This window comes from Hirundo rustica, chromosome 7, assembly GCF_015227805.2.
Source record: "Hirundo rustica isolate bHirRus1 chromosome 7, bHirRus1.pri.v3, whole genome shotgun sequence".
Classification (NCBI taxonomy): Eukaryota; Metazoa; Chordata; class Aves; order Passeriformes; family Hirundinidae; genus Hirundo; species Hirundo rustica.
Window position 1 is genome coordinate 21,873,027 of NC_053456.1, and position 15,288 is coordinate 21,888,314.

The 15,288-nt window shown below is 55.7% G+C and overlaps 1 protein-coding gene across 3 annotated transcripts; it reads left to right on the forward strand.

Annotated features, from left to right (window-relative positions):
- Positions 1-4,121: 4,121 nt before the first annotated feature.
- Positions 4,122-6,089, forward strand: HOXD8 (homeobox D8). Of its 3 annotated transcripts, XM_040069707.1 has the most exons (3): positions 4,122-4,407; positions 4,687-4,834; positions 5,414-6,089. In XM_040069707.1, exons 1-3 carry the CDS (start codon positions 4,288-4,290, stop codon positions 5,707-5,709), a joined length of 564 nt encoding a protein of 187 aa, XP_039925641.1. In that variant the 5' UTR covers positions 4,122-4,287; the 3' UTR covers positions 5,710-6,089. The 3 variants fall into 3 exon arrangements, with proteins under 3 accessions (XP_039925641.1, XP_039925639.1, XP_039925640.1); XM_040069705.1 differs by having other exon boundaries at positions 4,288-4,834; XM_040069706.1 differs by having other exon boundaries at positions 4,288-4,834; positions 5,417-6,089.
- Positions 6,090-15,288: the final 9,199 nt, after the last annotated feature.

Genomic DNA, 15,288 nt, shown 5'->3' on the forward strand with positions numbered 1-15,288 from the left:
AATTCCACTCGCTTAAATCAATGGGGGTTGCTGTGCTGTCCACGACCTACTAAGAGGAAATCCTTCCCCAAACTTCTGCTTTCTAGGTCTGAATCCTTCGCAATAGATGCCACATGAAGGCCACGAGCCGCTTCTTCCCCAGCCTTTAGTGCACTGCTAGGAGGTTGTCTCATCCTCGGAGCCGCTCGCCATAGGCCTAACGCCTCCCGGTCCCCCGGCTAGCCGCCGTCCCTGCCCCCGGTGACTGTTGTACTAATTAACCGCTCCGTGTCTCGAGCTACGGACCTGTTGTAATTGTTGTCAGTTATTACACAATAAAGTCTGCCGTGACCGAACGACAGCGCTGCGGTGAGAGGACAAATCTGTGCGCCCCTCGCGATGCCCCCCGCGCCGCCGGCCCCGCCGCGCAGCTCCCGCGGAACTCCCGCGGGCCGAGCGCGGCCGGGCCGGGCCGGAGGGCAAGGCCGAACGAGCTGCCGGCCAGCAGCGCCTCTGGCACCTTCCCCCGCCTCCCTGAGCGACATTTGCCGCCGGAGGTCAGCGCGGAGAGGCCGGGTAGGCGCGCCCGCCGCCGGGCCGTGCCCGGGCATCAGGTACCAGCGCTCTTTCGAACATCAGCGGTCCCTTGGGATGGGTTAGGAAATACTTCCACACCCGTCCTCAGGAGCCAAGGAAACACAATGATGCCTATTCGGTTAAACATGTTTTTTATTCCTAGCTGGTTGTTTTTTGGGTTTTTTTTTTGGTTTTTTTTTTTCTTCCCGGTGCGTCGCCCCTGACCTCTGCTTTCTTTAACTGGGAGGCTGGAAGCTCTGGAGGGGACACGGCTGCTGCTAAACGCTCGGCTTTGTTGGCGAGAGCTCGTTTAGCAGCGCGCCTCATGCCTTCTGCATTTATAAGCACACATGACTTTATCAAGATAATTGAGATGAAGTTCATTGTAAAAAATGCTTTGTTTAAAGAGCAACCATTAAAATGAAGGACCCGTAAATATTTACGAGCAGTTCGGTTAATTCAAGATTAAGGGGAGAGCTGAGAGACCTGGTGTAGAGTGGTGGGGGGTTTTTTTGTGTGTTTTTTTTTTTTTTTTTTTTTTTTTTTAAAAAAAAAAAAAAAAAAAAGAGTAAAGGCATGCACTGCCAGGAAAAGGTGTTGCATTGCTTCCCATCCATTGTCGAGAAGATACCTACAATTCTTTTAAAACAGGAAGAACCGTGGTATAATAAAACCATTGAGATGGCTAGACGTCTGGACCTAATGAGTTTACGATATGCTATGGCACTTTTCTTTGAAAGCAGCTTATTTTGATGTTTGTGTTTGTTAGGGGGGAAAAAGGCAAAAAAAATTGCAGACAAACTAGGTCTTAAAACCTTGGACTATAAATTTCAGTATGTCAGCGTTGGGCCAAGGCAACAGACCCAAAAAAGACCTGAAGGTCACGAAGCAGAGATTTTGCAAAGACCGCTTATTTGTTGAAATATATTTTATTGGATATTCTACTGCAGGATGATGCCAACCTCAATATTTTCGCAAATACCCATAGAGGGGGGTGGTCTGCACCAACACGTAAACAATACTCTTTTACACAAAACTGCATTGTGTAGATTCCAGCAGAGGCTCTGTTAAGAAATTTTCACCAAGCCCACACCATCCTTTTAATATTTTATATCTGGCAGATTGACACATTTTACCTTGCATATTTCCCCCTTTTGTTTATATATTTTTAATATTGCGTGCATTTATTTCAAAATGGCAGAAAGAAAAACCAAACATCTCGATCGGCAAAATGCAGTTCATCTATGGAAATTACTTTTAGTGTCAAATAGAATAATTTAATTCCTACCCGTCGATTGTGTTAATATATGTTTCCACATATGCGTAGTCTCGTGCACACGCTTTATACCGAATAATTCACAGCCATGTGTGATGAAGGAGGGGGGTGAACAAAGCTTCATCTTTACTTTCGTTTACATAAATCAATCCATAAATACATAAAAGCACGGGCAAACAAAATAACATCTTCAATACAAAAACGTATAACTCTGAAACTACCACACATGGAGAGTTCGTGGTGTAATATGTGGGGAAACATGATCGAAAACGCGATAGCAGTCGTCTTCAAAGCTCAAGCGTCTTTCCTGGCTGCCATGTGTAAACGAGGCACATTCTTTGTATGCAGTTAATTATAGCTCCGGAAAAAAAAAAAAAAAAAAAAAAAAAAAAAAAAAAAAAAAAAAAAAAAAAAAAGTCACTGAAATGTTGCTAAGAAAATGGCACTGTAAACTTAACGGAAAAAAAGAAAAAAGAAAGAAAAAAGAAAGAGAAAAGAAAAGGAAAAAAAAAAAAGTAAGAAAGAAAAAGGAAGAAGTCCAAGCAGAAGCCGGAGAGAAAGGAAGAATCGGTCAGCACCGGGCCGGCCGGTGTTCCGCAGTCTGTGTCTCTGGCGGGCGGGCGGCGGGGCCGGAGGGCCGCGGGCAGCGCGGGCAGCGCGGAGCGGAGGGCGCCGCCTGCGGCTGCCGCAGCGCGCCGCCAGAGGGCGCCCGCGCTCCACCCTTGCGCGGCCGGCGCGCCCCGCTCCGCGCCCCGGGCACCGCGGCCCCGCCGCTGGCACCGAGCGCGGCCCCCGCGGGGAACGGCGCTGCCCGCGGGATCAGCGCACGGCGGGACGCACGGAGGAGGAGCAAGGGTGTCCGGCGCTGATGCGGGAAGCGGCCGCGGCCGCTCCGTGCCCCTCCACGGGGTGAGGCTGTGATTCCGCGCTGCCGCTCACCCCCTGCCAGGCCCGGCCTCCTGCCTTCCTGCTGGTCTCTGGCGATGGGCTCTTGCTGCTGTCTGTCCGTGCGTGTGCCCCCTGGCCTCTCCCGCCTTTCCCACCTCCCCCGCCTCTCCTTGGCCTGCGCGTGTTCCTAAAGGCCTGCGCCCCTGTCCGTGGGGCGCCTGCCCGGGGGAGGGTGTCCCTGCGGGCACAGGGCCCGTCCCGGTGCTCACATGCCGGGCAGACGGGATGGTCAGCGAGACAAAGCGAGTTAATCATGGAGGCGTGGGGGTGGTGGAAGAGCGGGGTGCCATGGAGAAGGAGTCCGAGATGTCTTTTATGTAACCACAAGTATTTTTATGTCAGTTCACATCAGACGGTCACACGTGGCTCTGGCCGAGCCCGTATTATATTTCACCTACATTTTTCGTCTCTCTCCGAAATAGGGCGGGCTCGAACTCCTGAGGGTGTCTCTCCGAAAAGCTGATTCCCACTGCAAGACGAAGCAGGAGAGAGAGGACTGGAGACGACGCTTCTTGGGGCACGGGGGCCAGCGGGGGTGGCCGGCCCGAGCGGGGGCAGCGCCGAGCCTGCTGGGCAGCGCTTGTCTTCCTTCCTTCCTCCCGGAGAACAGGGCTCACTTATTTCGGACAGAGTCCCCGAGCGGTGCTAACCGTTCACCCACACTTTTTTTTTTCCCCCCCTCCCTCTCTTTGCCTCGGTAATGACGTCCACCAAGGGTGAAATGATGGAAAGTATATTCATAGGCATGATTTCCATTAAGTATCAATTAACCTGGAGCCTCAGCCATGCGTGCAAGGCGTCAAGGGTAAATGTGCATCTCATTTCCCAGCGATCTGCTCGCCTGGAAGGAAATGACCCGGAGGGCCCGTTGGCAAGGGGGCTCGGCCGCTGTACGCTGCCACCCCGCGGGCACCCCACTGCCCTCGCCTACACCCCGGAGACCCTGCGATGGGCATCGCCTCCCTCTGAGGGGCTCTGCCCTTGCCGGCCGGCCGTGCAGGCTGCGCTCCGGCCAGCGCAGCCTGGGCGAACGGGGCGGCGTCGCCTCGGGCAGCGCGCCCGCGGTTATCGCGCGGGATCTGCGCGGTCGCCTCGCCCCTGCGCGGCGAGGCTTTCAGCGGCTCCTAGCGAGCGCGCACCGGCGGGGGGAGCGGGGGTGCCGCGGCCGGGGTGGATCCGGGCAGGGCTGGGCCGAGTTGTTTTCTTGCCCGAGGAGCGGCACATGTAAACTGAAGCCAAAAGTCCCCCCTGAGCTCATGAGCGTGTGTGTGTGTGTGTGCGTGCGCGGGCTGCTGTGTGCCTAATAGGAAATAGTAAAAGCAGTGAGGCAGGTCATTTTGGGAGCGATTATAATCCAGTCCTGGTCACCACATACACGGAGAGCAGGAGCGGGGAGCGCACGGGCCAGCGACGGCGGCGGCGGCATGAGCGCGGCGTAGAGGCACCGGCGGCGGCGGCGGCGGCGTGAGCGGCGCCCCGTGCCCCCGCCCGCCGCTGCCCCCTCCCCGATGAGCTCCTACTTTGTCAACCCGCTGTACTCCAAGTACAAGGTGGCGGCGGCCGCGGCGGCCGCGGCGGCGGGGGAGGCCATCAATTCCCCGTACTACGACTGTCACTTCGCGCCCGAGGTGAGCGGCCGACACGCCGCTGCCGCCGCCGCCGCCGCCGCCGCAGCTCTGCTCTACGGGAACGGCGCGGCCGCCGCCGGCTTCCCGCACCCCGCGCCCGGCGGGGCGGGGGGCGGCGGCGGCGCGGCAGCGGACTTTTACCACCCGGCCGGGGGGAGCCCCACGGCCGCCTACCAGCCGCCTCCTCCTCCCCCCGCCGCGCCTCCGCCTCCTGCCCCCTGCAGCGGGGTTACCTGTCACGGGGAGCCCGCTAAATTTTACGGATACGATAACTTACAGAGACAGCAGATTTTTACGACACAGCAAGAGGCCGAGCTGGTACAATATCCTGACTGTAAATCGTCCAGTGCTAATATTGGCGAGGAACCAGACCACTTAAATCAGAGCTCGTCTCCTGCTCAAATGTTTCCCTGGATGAGACCACAAGGTTGGACGCAGTCAAAAATTTGCTTCCGTCTCACGTCTGAGTTCGAAACTTTCTTTTCCTCCTCCTGCTTCTTTCTCGCTGACTCTCGCTCCCTGCCTCTGTTTCCCCCACTCCCTATCTCTCTCACCGCGATTCCTATCACCGCCGTGGCTTGCGATAATAAAGGGATGCAGTGAGCAAGCAGAAACCTCTGCAGCAGGCAGCTGCCACCCCAGGAGCTGGCTTTGAGACGCCTCTCGGACTCTGAGGCGCAGCTGACACGCTTGCCTGTCTCCCGTCGCCGCTGCCTGAAGGGAAAGGGTGCGGGGTCGGGAAAGGGGTGATATACAAGATTATAAAGTGACCCCTCAACATCCCATGCAGAGGGACAGCTGAGGAGCTTCGTGCATTTACTATCGCTGCGTTCCTCTCACTCATGTAAAATTCTAGACTCCTCTGTGCCCTCCTCCTTCTCTCCCTGCGGTCCTGTGGGGCTTCTCTCGAGGGATTCCGGAGGGACCGGAGTCCTTGCTGCCTGCCTGCGCCTTGTTTTGAGCGGCCACACCAACCTCCAAACCCCTGTGTTTTTGTTTTAAACAGCAGCGCCGGGTAGGAGGAGAGGAAGACAAACATACAGCCGATTCCAGACTCTAGAGCTGGAAAAGGAGTTCCTATTTAACCCCTATCTGACCAGGAAGAGAAGGATCGAGGTGTCCCACGCACTAGGACTCACCGAGAGGCAGGTAAAGATCTGGTTTCAGAACAGGAGGATGAAATGGAAAAAAGAGAACAACAAGGACAAATTCCCCGCTTCCAGACAGGAGGGAAAGGAAGGGGAGGCCAAAAAGGAAGCACATGATCTGGAAGAAGACAGAGCTGAAGGCCAGACGAATTAATTTTTGCCCCAAATATCTTTTTGAAAGTCAATCAAAAATAACCATGGCTAAAGCCTGACATAGCGGCTCATCCACCCCTCTACGTGATCTTGTCATGGGACGAGTGAACCCATGTCCCTCTGTTTGACATTTCCCTGCTTCGGGTGCTTAACTCGTTTGTGCTTTTATTTTGTTTATAAGCGTATCCAGAGCGATCTCTAGATTTAACATTTCATCTACTTATTTTTTCAAATTTGATACAGAGTTTGTAGCAATAAATTTCTAATGATATATAAATATATATATATATTTGCAATCTTAAAAGACGGTGATTGTGGGAAACGACATCAACTTTCTAATAATAAATATCAATAAGTAAGACATTTAACAATGCTTTATTAATCAAGACAAGTGCACTTGTACTATTTTAATTCTTGTTCTTATGTTCAATAAATTAAATAAATTTAATAATCTTGAAGAAAAATATCATAGGAATATATTTAACCTTATTCTATAATATTTGATTAAAATAAACCGGATTTATTCGATTATAAAATGTATCGGCATCCCTATATCCCTTTCGTAATCCACTCCCCAAGAAACCTTCAGAGTTCCCGCTGATCCGGACTATCTCCCCTCCTGCGCCCTTCCCCGTCTCTCCCCCGATGCCGGGTGTTTCCGTGGGCTCTGGGAATGGCACATTGCGTACAAAACCTGCATTTTGCTCACTGCCACGAGGGTTACGGGGCCGAGGTCGGAGCAGCGGCCACCGGGGACCGCGGCTCCACTTGCGAGCGGAGCGCAGGCTGCGGGCCGGCCCAGGGAGCCCCCGCCGTGTGCGCCTGGGCCTGGCTTTCGCCTTTTCCTGCCCCCACCCCAGGCTGCGGGGCGGCCTTGCTGCCGGCCAACGCGGCCCTTACCCTACGGAGACATTTGCAGGCGTCCCGGCTGGAGGGAGACGAGCCCCGAGAGCATTCGGGCCCCACGCCATCCCCAAGGGCTGCTCCAACCGGTGCGGGGCTTCCACCCCCGCCATGCAAACCACGGCCAAAACGGGCCCAGCTTCCCCCGGGGATGGCTGACAGGCAGAGAAATACAGAGCTTTTGTGACCTTGCGTGGGGGTTTCTAGAGGGCTCTAATTCTTAGGGGTCCCAAACAGTACGTAGAGGGAGAGAAAGATGTTTCTATCCCTAAATATTATCATACCATGCGTTTCCCAGCGGAGGCCTCAGCTGGTGGCAGAGCCTGCCTCACGGTTCCCGCAACCAAGGGAGGAAAGGTCCGCTCTGATTAGCAAAACAATTTAATTTCTCTCTCCTTCTCCCCTCCCTTCTCTCGCTCCAGCTCCGCGGCGGGGTCCCGCAGAGAGCGGTATCAAACAGGACGGCCGAGAGCAGTCCTTTTTAGGAGTAGCGGGCAGAGGGTCGAGGGATGAGGTATAAATCTCTATCAAGATTTTTGCGTCATTTTTTCCCTACCGGCTGATGCTCCCCTGAGTAATAGCTCCGTGAAGGAAATCGAATGGACACGCCAGAAACTGCGTCAAGCACGACATATAATTCTATTATCTGCCCAGAAACGAGCGTGATCCCGACGAGGCTGGGGCTGAGCCGAGGCCTCGCTCGGAAAATCACAGCAGAGTTCCCGAGGAGGTGCCGGGCGCCGCTCTGCTCTCCCGACGCTGGGCCCTTCCCTGGTATCCAGCGCTTCGCTCCGGGAACGCGCCCGGCCCGGCGAGAGCCGCCATCCACGGGGACGGGACTCCCAGAGCGGGTTTGGTTCATTTCGTTCCCCTTCCTCTTCCCCGCTCCCCACCACCGAGGAAGGCACGTTTCCACCGCTGCAAAGCGCCAGCTCTAGAGGGAGGCACGAGCAAGAGGAGCTATTGTTCTTGGTTTTATTTTCATTGCCTAGCTGGCTAAAGGTTGTAAAAAAGGGGAAGCTGCAACAAAGCAGTGAAGTAAACATTTTTGCTGCATGGATTTGCATAAATACACCGGTATCCCTAGTGTCAAGGCAGGATGTGGGGCTGGTGGCTGCGCGTTTAAAGTAACCGGGTGGCCCGATGCGCAAACCCCCCTCGCTTTCCAAAACAATACTCGTGCTAGTGGCACCGACATATTTGGTTCCCGGGCAGGAAAAGCCTCTCGTTTTTGCTGTGCTAGCGGCGGAGGCTGGACTCAGTCCCGGCGGCCCTGCTGTGGGAACAGCCGTGCTGGTGCCGCCCGCTGCCATCCCGCGCTGCCCGCCCGGCGAAGGCGAGTCGAAGACCTTCACACACCAGTGGAGCACTCCTTAGGCTAGCGTTTGTCCCGGAAAGAGCTGCTGCGCTGCTGCGGTAGTTGTTTTTAATTATCAGACAAAGAATAAAATTAAAATATTCCTAAAGAAGTTTCCGTTAGCGTCGCTCTCCTAGGACCGACTGGGAACTCAGCCACGCAGGCAAAAACTGACTTCCCTGAGCGCACATAATTGGCGAGGGCTTAGTGGTAACTGGAATCGCCCCTGTCTTACTCATTAAGAAAACCAAAACATCACTGTAGTTGTTAAGGTATTTACCCCCGTAGCCTGGCATCTGAATCTCTCCCTCGGTCTCACTTGGAAATTTAATACGAAAAAAGAAAACGGACTCAGAAATTGACCCAGGCGGCCACCAAATCCCCTGTAAAACCGGAGCCATCGGACTTTCGGCAAGGAAAAGCTGTAGCTGCGAGGGTTGCGGCCAGAGTGGCGGCGAGAGCCGGCCTGAGACGGCCGCAGAGCGGATGCACCGCGCCTTTGGTGTCCGCGGAATCTCTCCGTGCCCTTGAGGAGCAGCTCAGCGCGGCCGTGAGCGCTACAGAGACACCACGAAAGTTGCCGTAGGCTCCGCCGAGGCACGCCGATGTTCAAAGGTGTGCGACTGCTCGAAGCAGCGTGTTAAAAAGATCCAACATCGATCCTACATCTTTAGGCGTGTTTACTTTTGTTAGCAGTTACAGTCAGCGCGGAGGTCACGGATTGAGGGCTCTGCCTATTCCCTGAAACAAAACTTGAGCAAGAAACATCCACAGTAGCCCGTCTCCGAGACGAGTATTCCTTGTGGACACAGGCCCTTTTTTTGTTGTTTGTTTGTTTGTTTGGTTTGTTTTGTTTTAGAATACTTTCTAGGAATCGGATTTTCCCTGTTGGTGCCCCGGGAAGGTTTTATCGGGGGCGGAGGCAGCCTGCGTTGGGCGCGGTGACAGTGCCCGGCGCAACCTGCGGGAACCGCATGCTGCGGGGTGGGGGAAGAGGCTCGGACTATTTTTATGTCGGCGACGGCTTCCGCTTCAGTAGTGGGCGCTAAAGCAGATGTGGTTTCTTTTAGTGCCCGACGGAGCGGTGGGGAGGGGTGGGAGAAGAGGGTGGGGATGCGGATTAAGCCCCCTTTCGTTTGGCAAGAAACGGATCCTTCGGCCCCGCTGCTCCTTATACGGTTCCGTGACCGCTTGCCCCTCTCTCCGCGGTCCGCGCGGATCTTCCGCGCCCCGGCCGCGCTCGCGGGGCTCCGCCACCGCGCCCCTGGCGCGCAGGCCGAGGGCAGGCGGCACCGAAGTCTCAGTAAAAGCTCAGCGCGCAGGCGAAAGAAACATGGCGCTGGGCAGCAGTATGTGCAAAATCCGCAAGGAATTGCAGTAAATTCCTTTTTGTTTGAAGAAAATTTACAACTTGGTAATAGACCTTTTTATGACCTATTTGGGCTCGTCATTGGCTGCGGCTGGTCATGTGCAGGCAGCGAGCGCTTTCATGGCCTTTTCCTGATTTCCCTGGCGAATTTCCCCCTGCATTCTGCCTTCAGAGAGCCTCAGCCCCTCTTTTTCTAACCTTTGTCTAGGCTGAGGTGTATGGCAGTCGCCCTCATGTTTGTGCCCCGCTCCCCGAAAGCCGCGGCCGGTCCCGTCGCCGCTGCGCTGACACTTCCCCGGCCCCGCGCCGCCTCCTCTCCCGCGCCCACGGAGGGATGCGCGGAGACCCGCGCCCGCCTCCGCGCCGCCTGCAGCCCCTCGCTCTTCTCCCACCGTTCGATGCCCCCGCTGCCGCTACGTCCTCCGGCACACGGATTGCTACGCGGGTGGAAAATGGATTACAGCGACCCTCCCGGGCTTCTCTGCAGGCGGGCAATGCCGCGAACTGGTAAGCGCTCAGTTCCCCTCGGGCTGGTCGCCGGTACTCCGCGATAAGCGGCATGGCACCGGCTTCCCTGTCCTCCTGTCCCTCTTCGTCACCTGTCCCTAGAAAACCCTTCTTCCTTTTCGCATTGCTATTACTGTTTTTACCACTACGATTGCTGTTGTTGTTACTGCTATTGTAATTATCGGTGGTGTTATTATTAACAGAGGTTGTGGGCATGCCGCAGAGTGAGAGCGGCTGTTGCGCGCTGTCTCTCACGGAAAATGCGCCGCGGGCCACGATGTCTCGGTGTTCCGCGGTGAGGGGCGGAAGGCTGGGACGCAGTGCGCGCAGGCAGTGCCTCGCCTGCCGGTGGGGTTTTTTCCAATATAAGGCCCTCTGCTTTTGGGATATTTTTTTCCCCTGCCGGCCTGAAGGGTGCCGTGGTGACGCTCCGGTTTGTTTTCCCCGTGGCGGAAGGGCGGTCGAGTAACTTTAAAGCTTAACAGGTGTTTTCGCAGGAGAATCGGGGTCAGTGCTCCCGCGGGGGCGGAGGGCGCGGGGCGGCTCCGCCGAACCAGCAGAGCCGGGGGCTGTGCCCGGGGCCAGCCCCAGGAGCCCTCGCCTGCGCCGCCGGCACTTTTTCTCACATCCTTGTCCCGCTGCAGCGCGGAGCCGGGGCCGCGGCTCCGAGCTGCTCGGTGGGCAGCACATGGGCCGGGCTCGGCAGCGCGGGGGTGGCTGCGCGGAGACACGGCCGGGAGCGCACGCCCGCGGTACGAGTACTTACCCACGTGGAAAACATCGGAGCTACGTGAGGGACAACTTATTGAAAATAAACCCAACAACAAATCCTTGGGTTTATTTTGAAATACGTCGAGGAGACAGAATAATTAAGTAAACTATTCTTGTGTTACCTATATATTTATATATATCCATATTCACATTACCTATATACATATAAATCATATATCCACAACTGCTTCTCTCTGTGGAACACAAATTCTTTGGAAGTACGTTGTTGTGAACGCGTATATGCTTTACTCATCTCATCTTCATTTTCGAGCTGTTAGTGCACGGCAGAAAACCCGCCGTTGGGTTTTTAGCCCTCACATCGACGGTCGAAGGCTGCAGTGCGCGGTGCTGTTGCACTGCAGGAATTTACCGACTCTCCATCTACCGCGAAAACAGCCAGTTAATTAACGGTAAAGCAAAACGCCTGACTAAACAATACACAGTGAGGGTGGGAAGGAGCAAGTCATGCCCCGAGTACATATTTCGAGCCCGCAGAAGAAATTGTTCTTTAATCCACCCCCGAGCACACCCCCAGCCTGCTAAGCCCGAGCCCCGCTACAGTAAGCGATAAGATCCCTGTCCCCCACGCTTTGCCCGTTTGCACCAGCCGGCCGCCCTGCGCTCCTGCAGGACTTGGGGATTATTTGGGACGAATCGTTTTCAACATAGCAACAGTCTTCAAGAGTAACGTGGAAAATATGTGCTGTGTTAGGTTTCCCTCTCAGAAGCCCTCCTAGATGACAGTAATTATAGCTACTTGACTATAAATCTCTCCAAAAACTTCGGAAAATCTCGTCCTTGAGCTGTTTTGAAATTATTCGTAGCCCGGGGAAAAAGAAAAAAACAAAAGCAGGATGTTCTAACGAATTCTAATGTGCATGTGTGTGTCTGCGGGTCCATCTGCTGACACATACAGATACACATATGCATTTATGATTCCACTGGTTTATGGGGGAGTTCGGGTGTTTTTTGTTTTGTTTTTTTTTTTTTTTCTTTTTTTCCCCCCGAAATGGTTTCCTTCCTGGCTTGCTTCTGCTCTTGTTCTTTTTCTTATCAGATGTATGTATGTATGTATTTTTTAATTCATTATTATCATTCACATACACATAGGTCTGTTTATGTTCTTAAACATATCTATGGAATTGTAAGAATTCATAGCAAATAAATTCCTGCTTATATATATGGCACATATATATATTCATATGTAGTGTTTATATATATATGGCACATATAATGACTGCATTTTTATATCTATTTATGCACCTATAATACGTGGTATGAGTATGGATGTGTTGGTGTGCTGAAAGTTTTTGGAGTACAAGGTTCACAGTCAAATTTCTAGCACTTCCTTCTTTTCCCGATGTGTTCGACAGATTTTTTTTTTTTTTTTTTTTTGGGGGGGTGGGGGGGGGTGTGTTTGTTGTAAGGAAACAGTCGATTCCCAGTGCACCTTTTACTGACGCACGGGCAGTATAAAAACTCCGTCACAAAGCAGCTGGCAGGAAGCGGCAGCCTTCTCTCCCTGGCAGTGCCGGGGTACCGCCGGCACTGGCTGCCATTTGGGAAGTCATGTAGGATCCCTTAGCTGCTGCAGGTTGCCTGCAGGAGAAGCGCAGCTTCTGTTCCCCGAGTCTGGCAGGGCTTTGGTGCAAGGGGTGGTGGCGGGGGGGGCGATGTGAACTGCGGACCCGGGAAACCTGAAAAGAGTAGGCGAACAGATACACGTTGGTTTTGCGCTCTTAAGGACGCCGGTTCATTTTCTCGTTCCCCCCAAAAATGTAATTCCCACGGGGTGTTGTATGAGTGCTTGGGACAGAAAAAAAAAATCGAACAAAGACGGTATTTCACCCCTCGGTTGGCAGGCAGCTGTTAAAGGTATTTACTGCTCTACTGCAGTGCGGCACTCAATGCTGCTGGAGCGGGAGAGGAAAAAACAGGAAGCGAAAGGAAAAGATGAGGCGCAATAAACATTGCAGCAGGTCGCGGAGGCCGGGCGGGGCGTCGAGGAAGGCTCTCTGCGAGAGACAAGAGGCAATAAAAGCGCATTCAGCGGCAACGGGCTCTGCCCAAACTCAGCGCTCGCCTCCCATCACCCGCGGGGGAGGGGGCGGCGAGAAGGGGAGGGAGCCCGCAGTGCTTGCCCGGTGCCCCACGCCGGGAGCCATCCGAGCTGGAGCCTGTAGGAGCGCAGGGCACCGGGGGTCACCTCAGCCGCCCGGCCGGCCCCGCCGTCCCGGCCTGGCTCCGCCGCGTCCGTCCGCGTGTGGGCGCACGCCCCGACGGACGCGGACGCGCTCACCTGCCCGCGGGGCCGCCGAGCCGGGCCGCGGAGCGACCGCCGGGGGCGCGACAGGCCCCGGCCGCAGCCGCCAGCCTTTTTGTCTCCGCGGCCTCTTCCAGGAGAAGGCGCTGTAGGACAAGCCTGGCCGCTCTCCCCTCCGCGGGGCTAGGACCCACCGCCCCTCCGCCGGCCTCGGGACCCGCGCCCTACCGCCCGCCTGCACACGGCAGGGCCCCCCCGGAGGGCGGGGGACACGGGCGGGGCTCCGCCGCCCTCCTCGGGTGTCTCAAGCCGCCACCCGCTTGTCCCCCTCCCCCCGGCGCCGAGAGCTCCCGTCTCACCCGGGCCCGCAGACCCCGGCGTGCCCCGCTGCGCGCCCTCGCGTTCTCCCTGCCTAACCCGCAGTGCTCGGGACTCCCCTCCCGTGCCCCGCTGCCCTCTCGGTCACCAGTCCGCGCTTTGATGTCGGGCACCCGCCTCTCCCCTCCCCGCTCCTTTGATGCGGGTGCCAGAGCACCCTCCTTCGCCAGCTCCCTTCCCGCGGGCAGAGCCCCCGGCCCCCGCACATCCTCCTTTGCCTCCTGCAAGCCGGGGCCCGGCAGAGTTCCCTGCCTCCGCCTCACCTGTTGCCCGCGGGCTTCGCCTTCCCCAGCCGTGCCCGGACACGACCCCGGCGGCACCCACCCTCACGGGCCGTGCCTACCCCGGCGAGACGCTCCCACGGCCCCCGGCCTCCCCTCCCTGCCCCGCGCTCCTCGCCCTCTTCCCCCGCGGACCTGAGGTGTCGCCGCCGCTGCCCCCGTTTGATGTTGAGGCGCGGCTCGACGCCGCCCTGCCCGCCCCGGGCCTGTGCGGCCACCGGATCTGCCTGCGGGCGTGGGGTGCTGCAGGCAGGGGCCTTTGCATGCCCACATCCTGCTCCGCGAGGGCATGGGGCGACGAGGTGACGGCTGAAACGTCGGGGTTATGATAAAAGCAGAGGGGCGAAATGCGTTGGACGTTATCAAGGCGCTTAGTAGGTCTTCAAAGTCAGGGATGGAGCCTGTAATTTTCTGGCAGTGTGGTCCTCGGGGTAAGATGCCGGTCGTCGTGTCTCTCAAGTTGCACTGAAAGCGATGGCACACATGTGTGTGATTCAATTCCCCCAGCCTCTTTATCACAATTACCAGAGGGAAACCAATTGTTACTGTGTTATTTCATTACACATCTTATCTGTCTCCAGATCATCAGCACCAAATATGAAAACTTGCATAAAAGCCTAGAGAATGAACTGGCCAGAGCTTCAAAGGCAGGTTTCACATCTGCATTTTAGAACAGGAAATGTGAAAATTGTTCTAATTCCCCTTCAAAAATCTCGTGGCTAGAATTACTCAGTTACTGAAACATTTGTCTTGTCCTTAAATGATAGGGAGCTGTATCTCAGTCATCAACTCCTGACTATCTCACAGGCTCACCTTTCACAGCCCCAGTGTCCTGGACACATGTGCCTGAAGCACATGCCCGGCCCAGGCCACCCTGTTTGTCAGGGGCTGACACTTCTGCAGCCTGACTGCCACTCCACCTGCCTCGACATGGCTCCTCTCCTCCTGCACACGCCAGGCAGTCTCTCATCTCCAAAATGTGGTCTTCTCTTGCCCACAAGACAGGCCAAGAGAGCTGAAGCAATCACAGACACTTAGGGAGGAACGTGATGCTCCCTGTACTGGCCCAGGGCCCGCAGCCCACCATGGGCCCCTCTTCATGGGACCTGACCTTTGCCACACCCAGCATTCAGTGCCAGGCCTGGGGCAAGCACTCTTGACTCTCCATCGCAGTTCTTGTCCGAAACTATTTTCCCCGCATTTTATTGCTCTTTCTCATTGCATCCTACCCCTCATGTCCCAGTACACAGCCTTTTCTTGCCCCTTTCCAGGTATGGCCACTTTGGCTCCCTGCAGCTGCCTGCTCTTCTTCCCGAGGTCAGCGAGGGCGATGTGTTTGGGGAGAAGGGTAGCTGGAGGTCACCACAAAGCCTGATCCGGAGCTCGCTGTGGCCAAGCCCAGGTGCCCGAGCAAGGCCCAGGGAACTCCAAGGAGCTTGTCCCTCTGCCTGCCCAGGACTGGGAGCACAGGCCATGCACCAGCTGAAAGAGACCCTGAAGTCAGCCCCATGCAAGGCAGCTCACCCCTCTCTCTGGGATGGCTGGCTGGAGCCCCTGGGCCTGATAAAGCTCCTCAGAACATGCACTCTGTTTGAAATGCCACCTTATGCACTGTCCCTGCCAGCAGTCCTGAGCAGGGAAGGGGGAAAGGGTTATTCCACAGCTTAGGCTGCTAAAAAGGCACAAAGGCAATGCTGTGTGAGTAAGGCCTTGCAAAGAACATGAAAAATAGTGGAATGCAAAGTCACTCT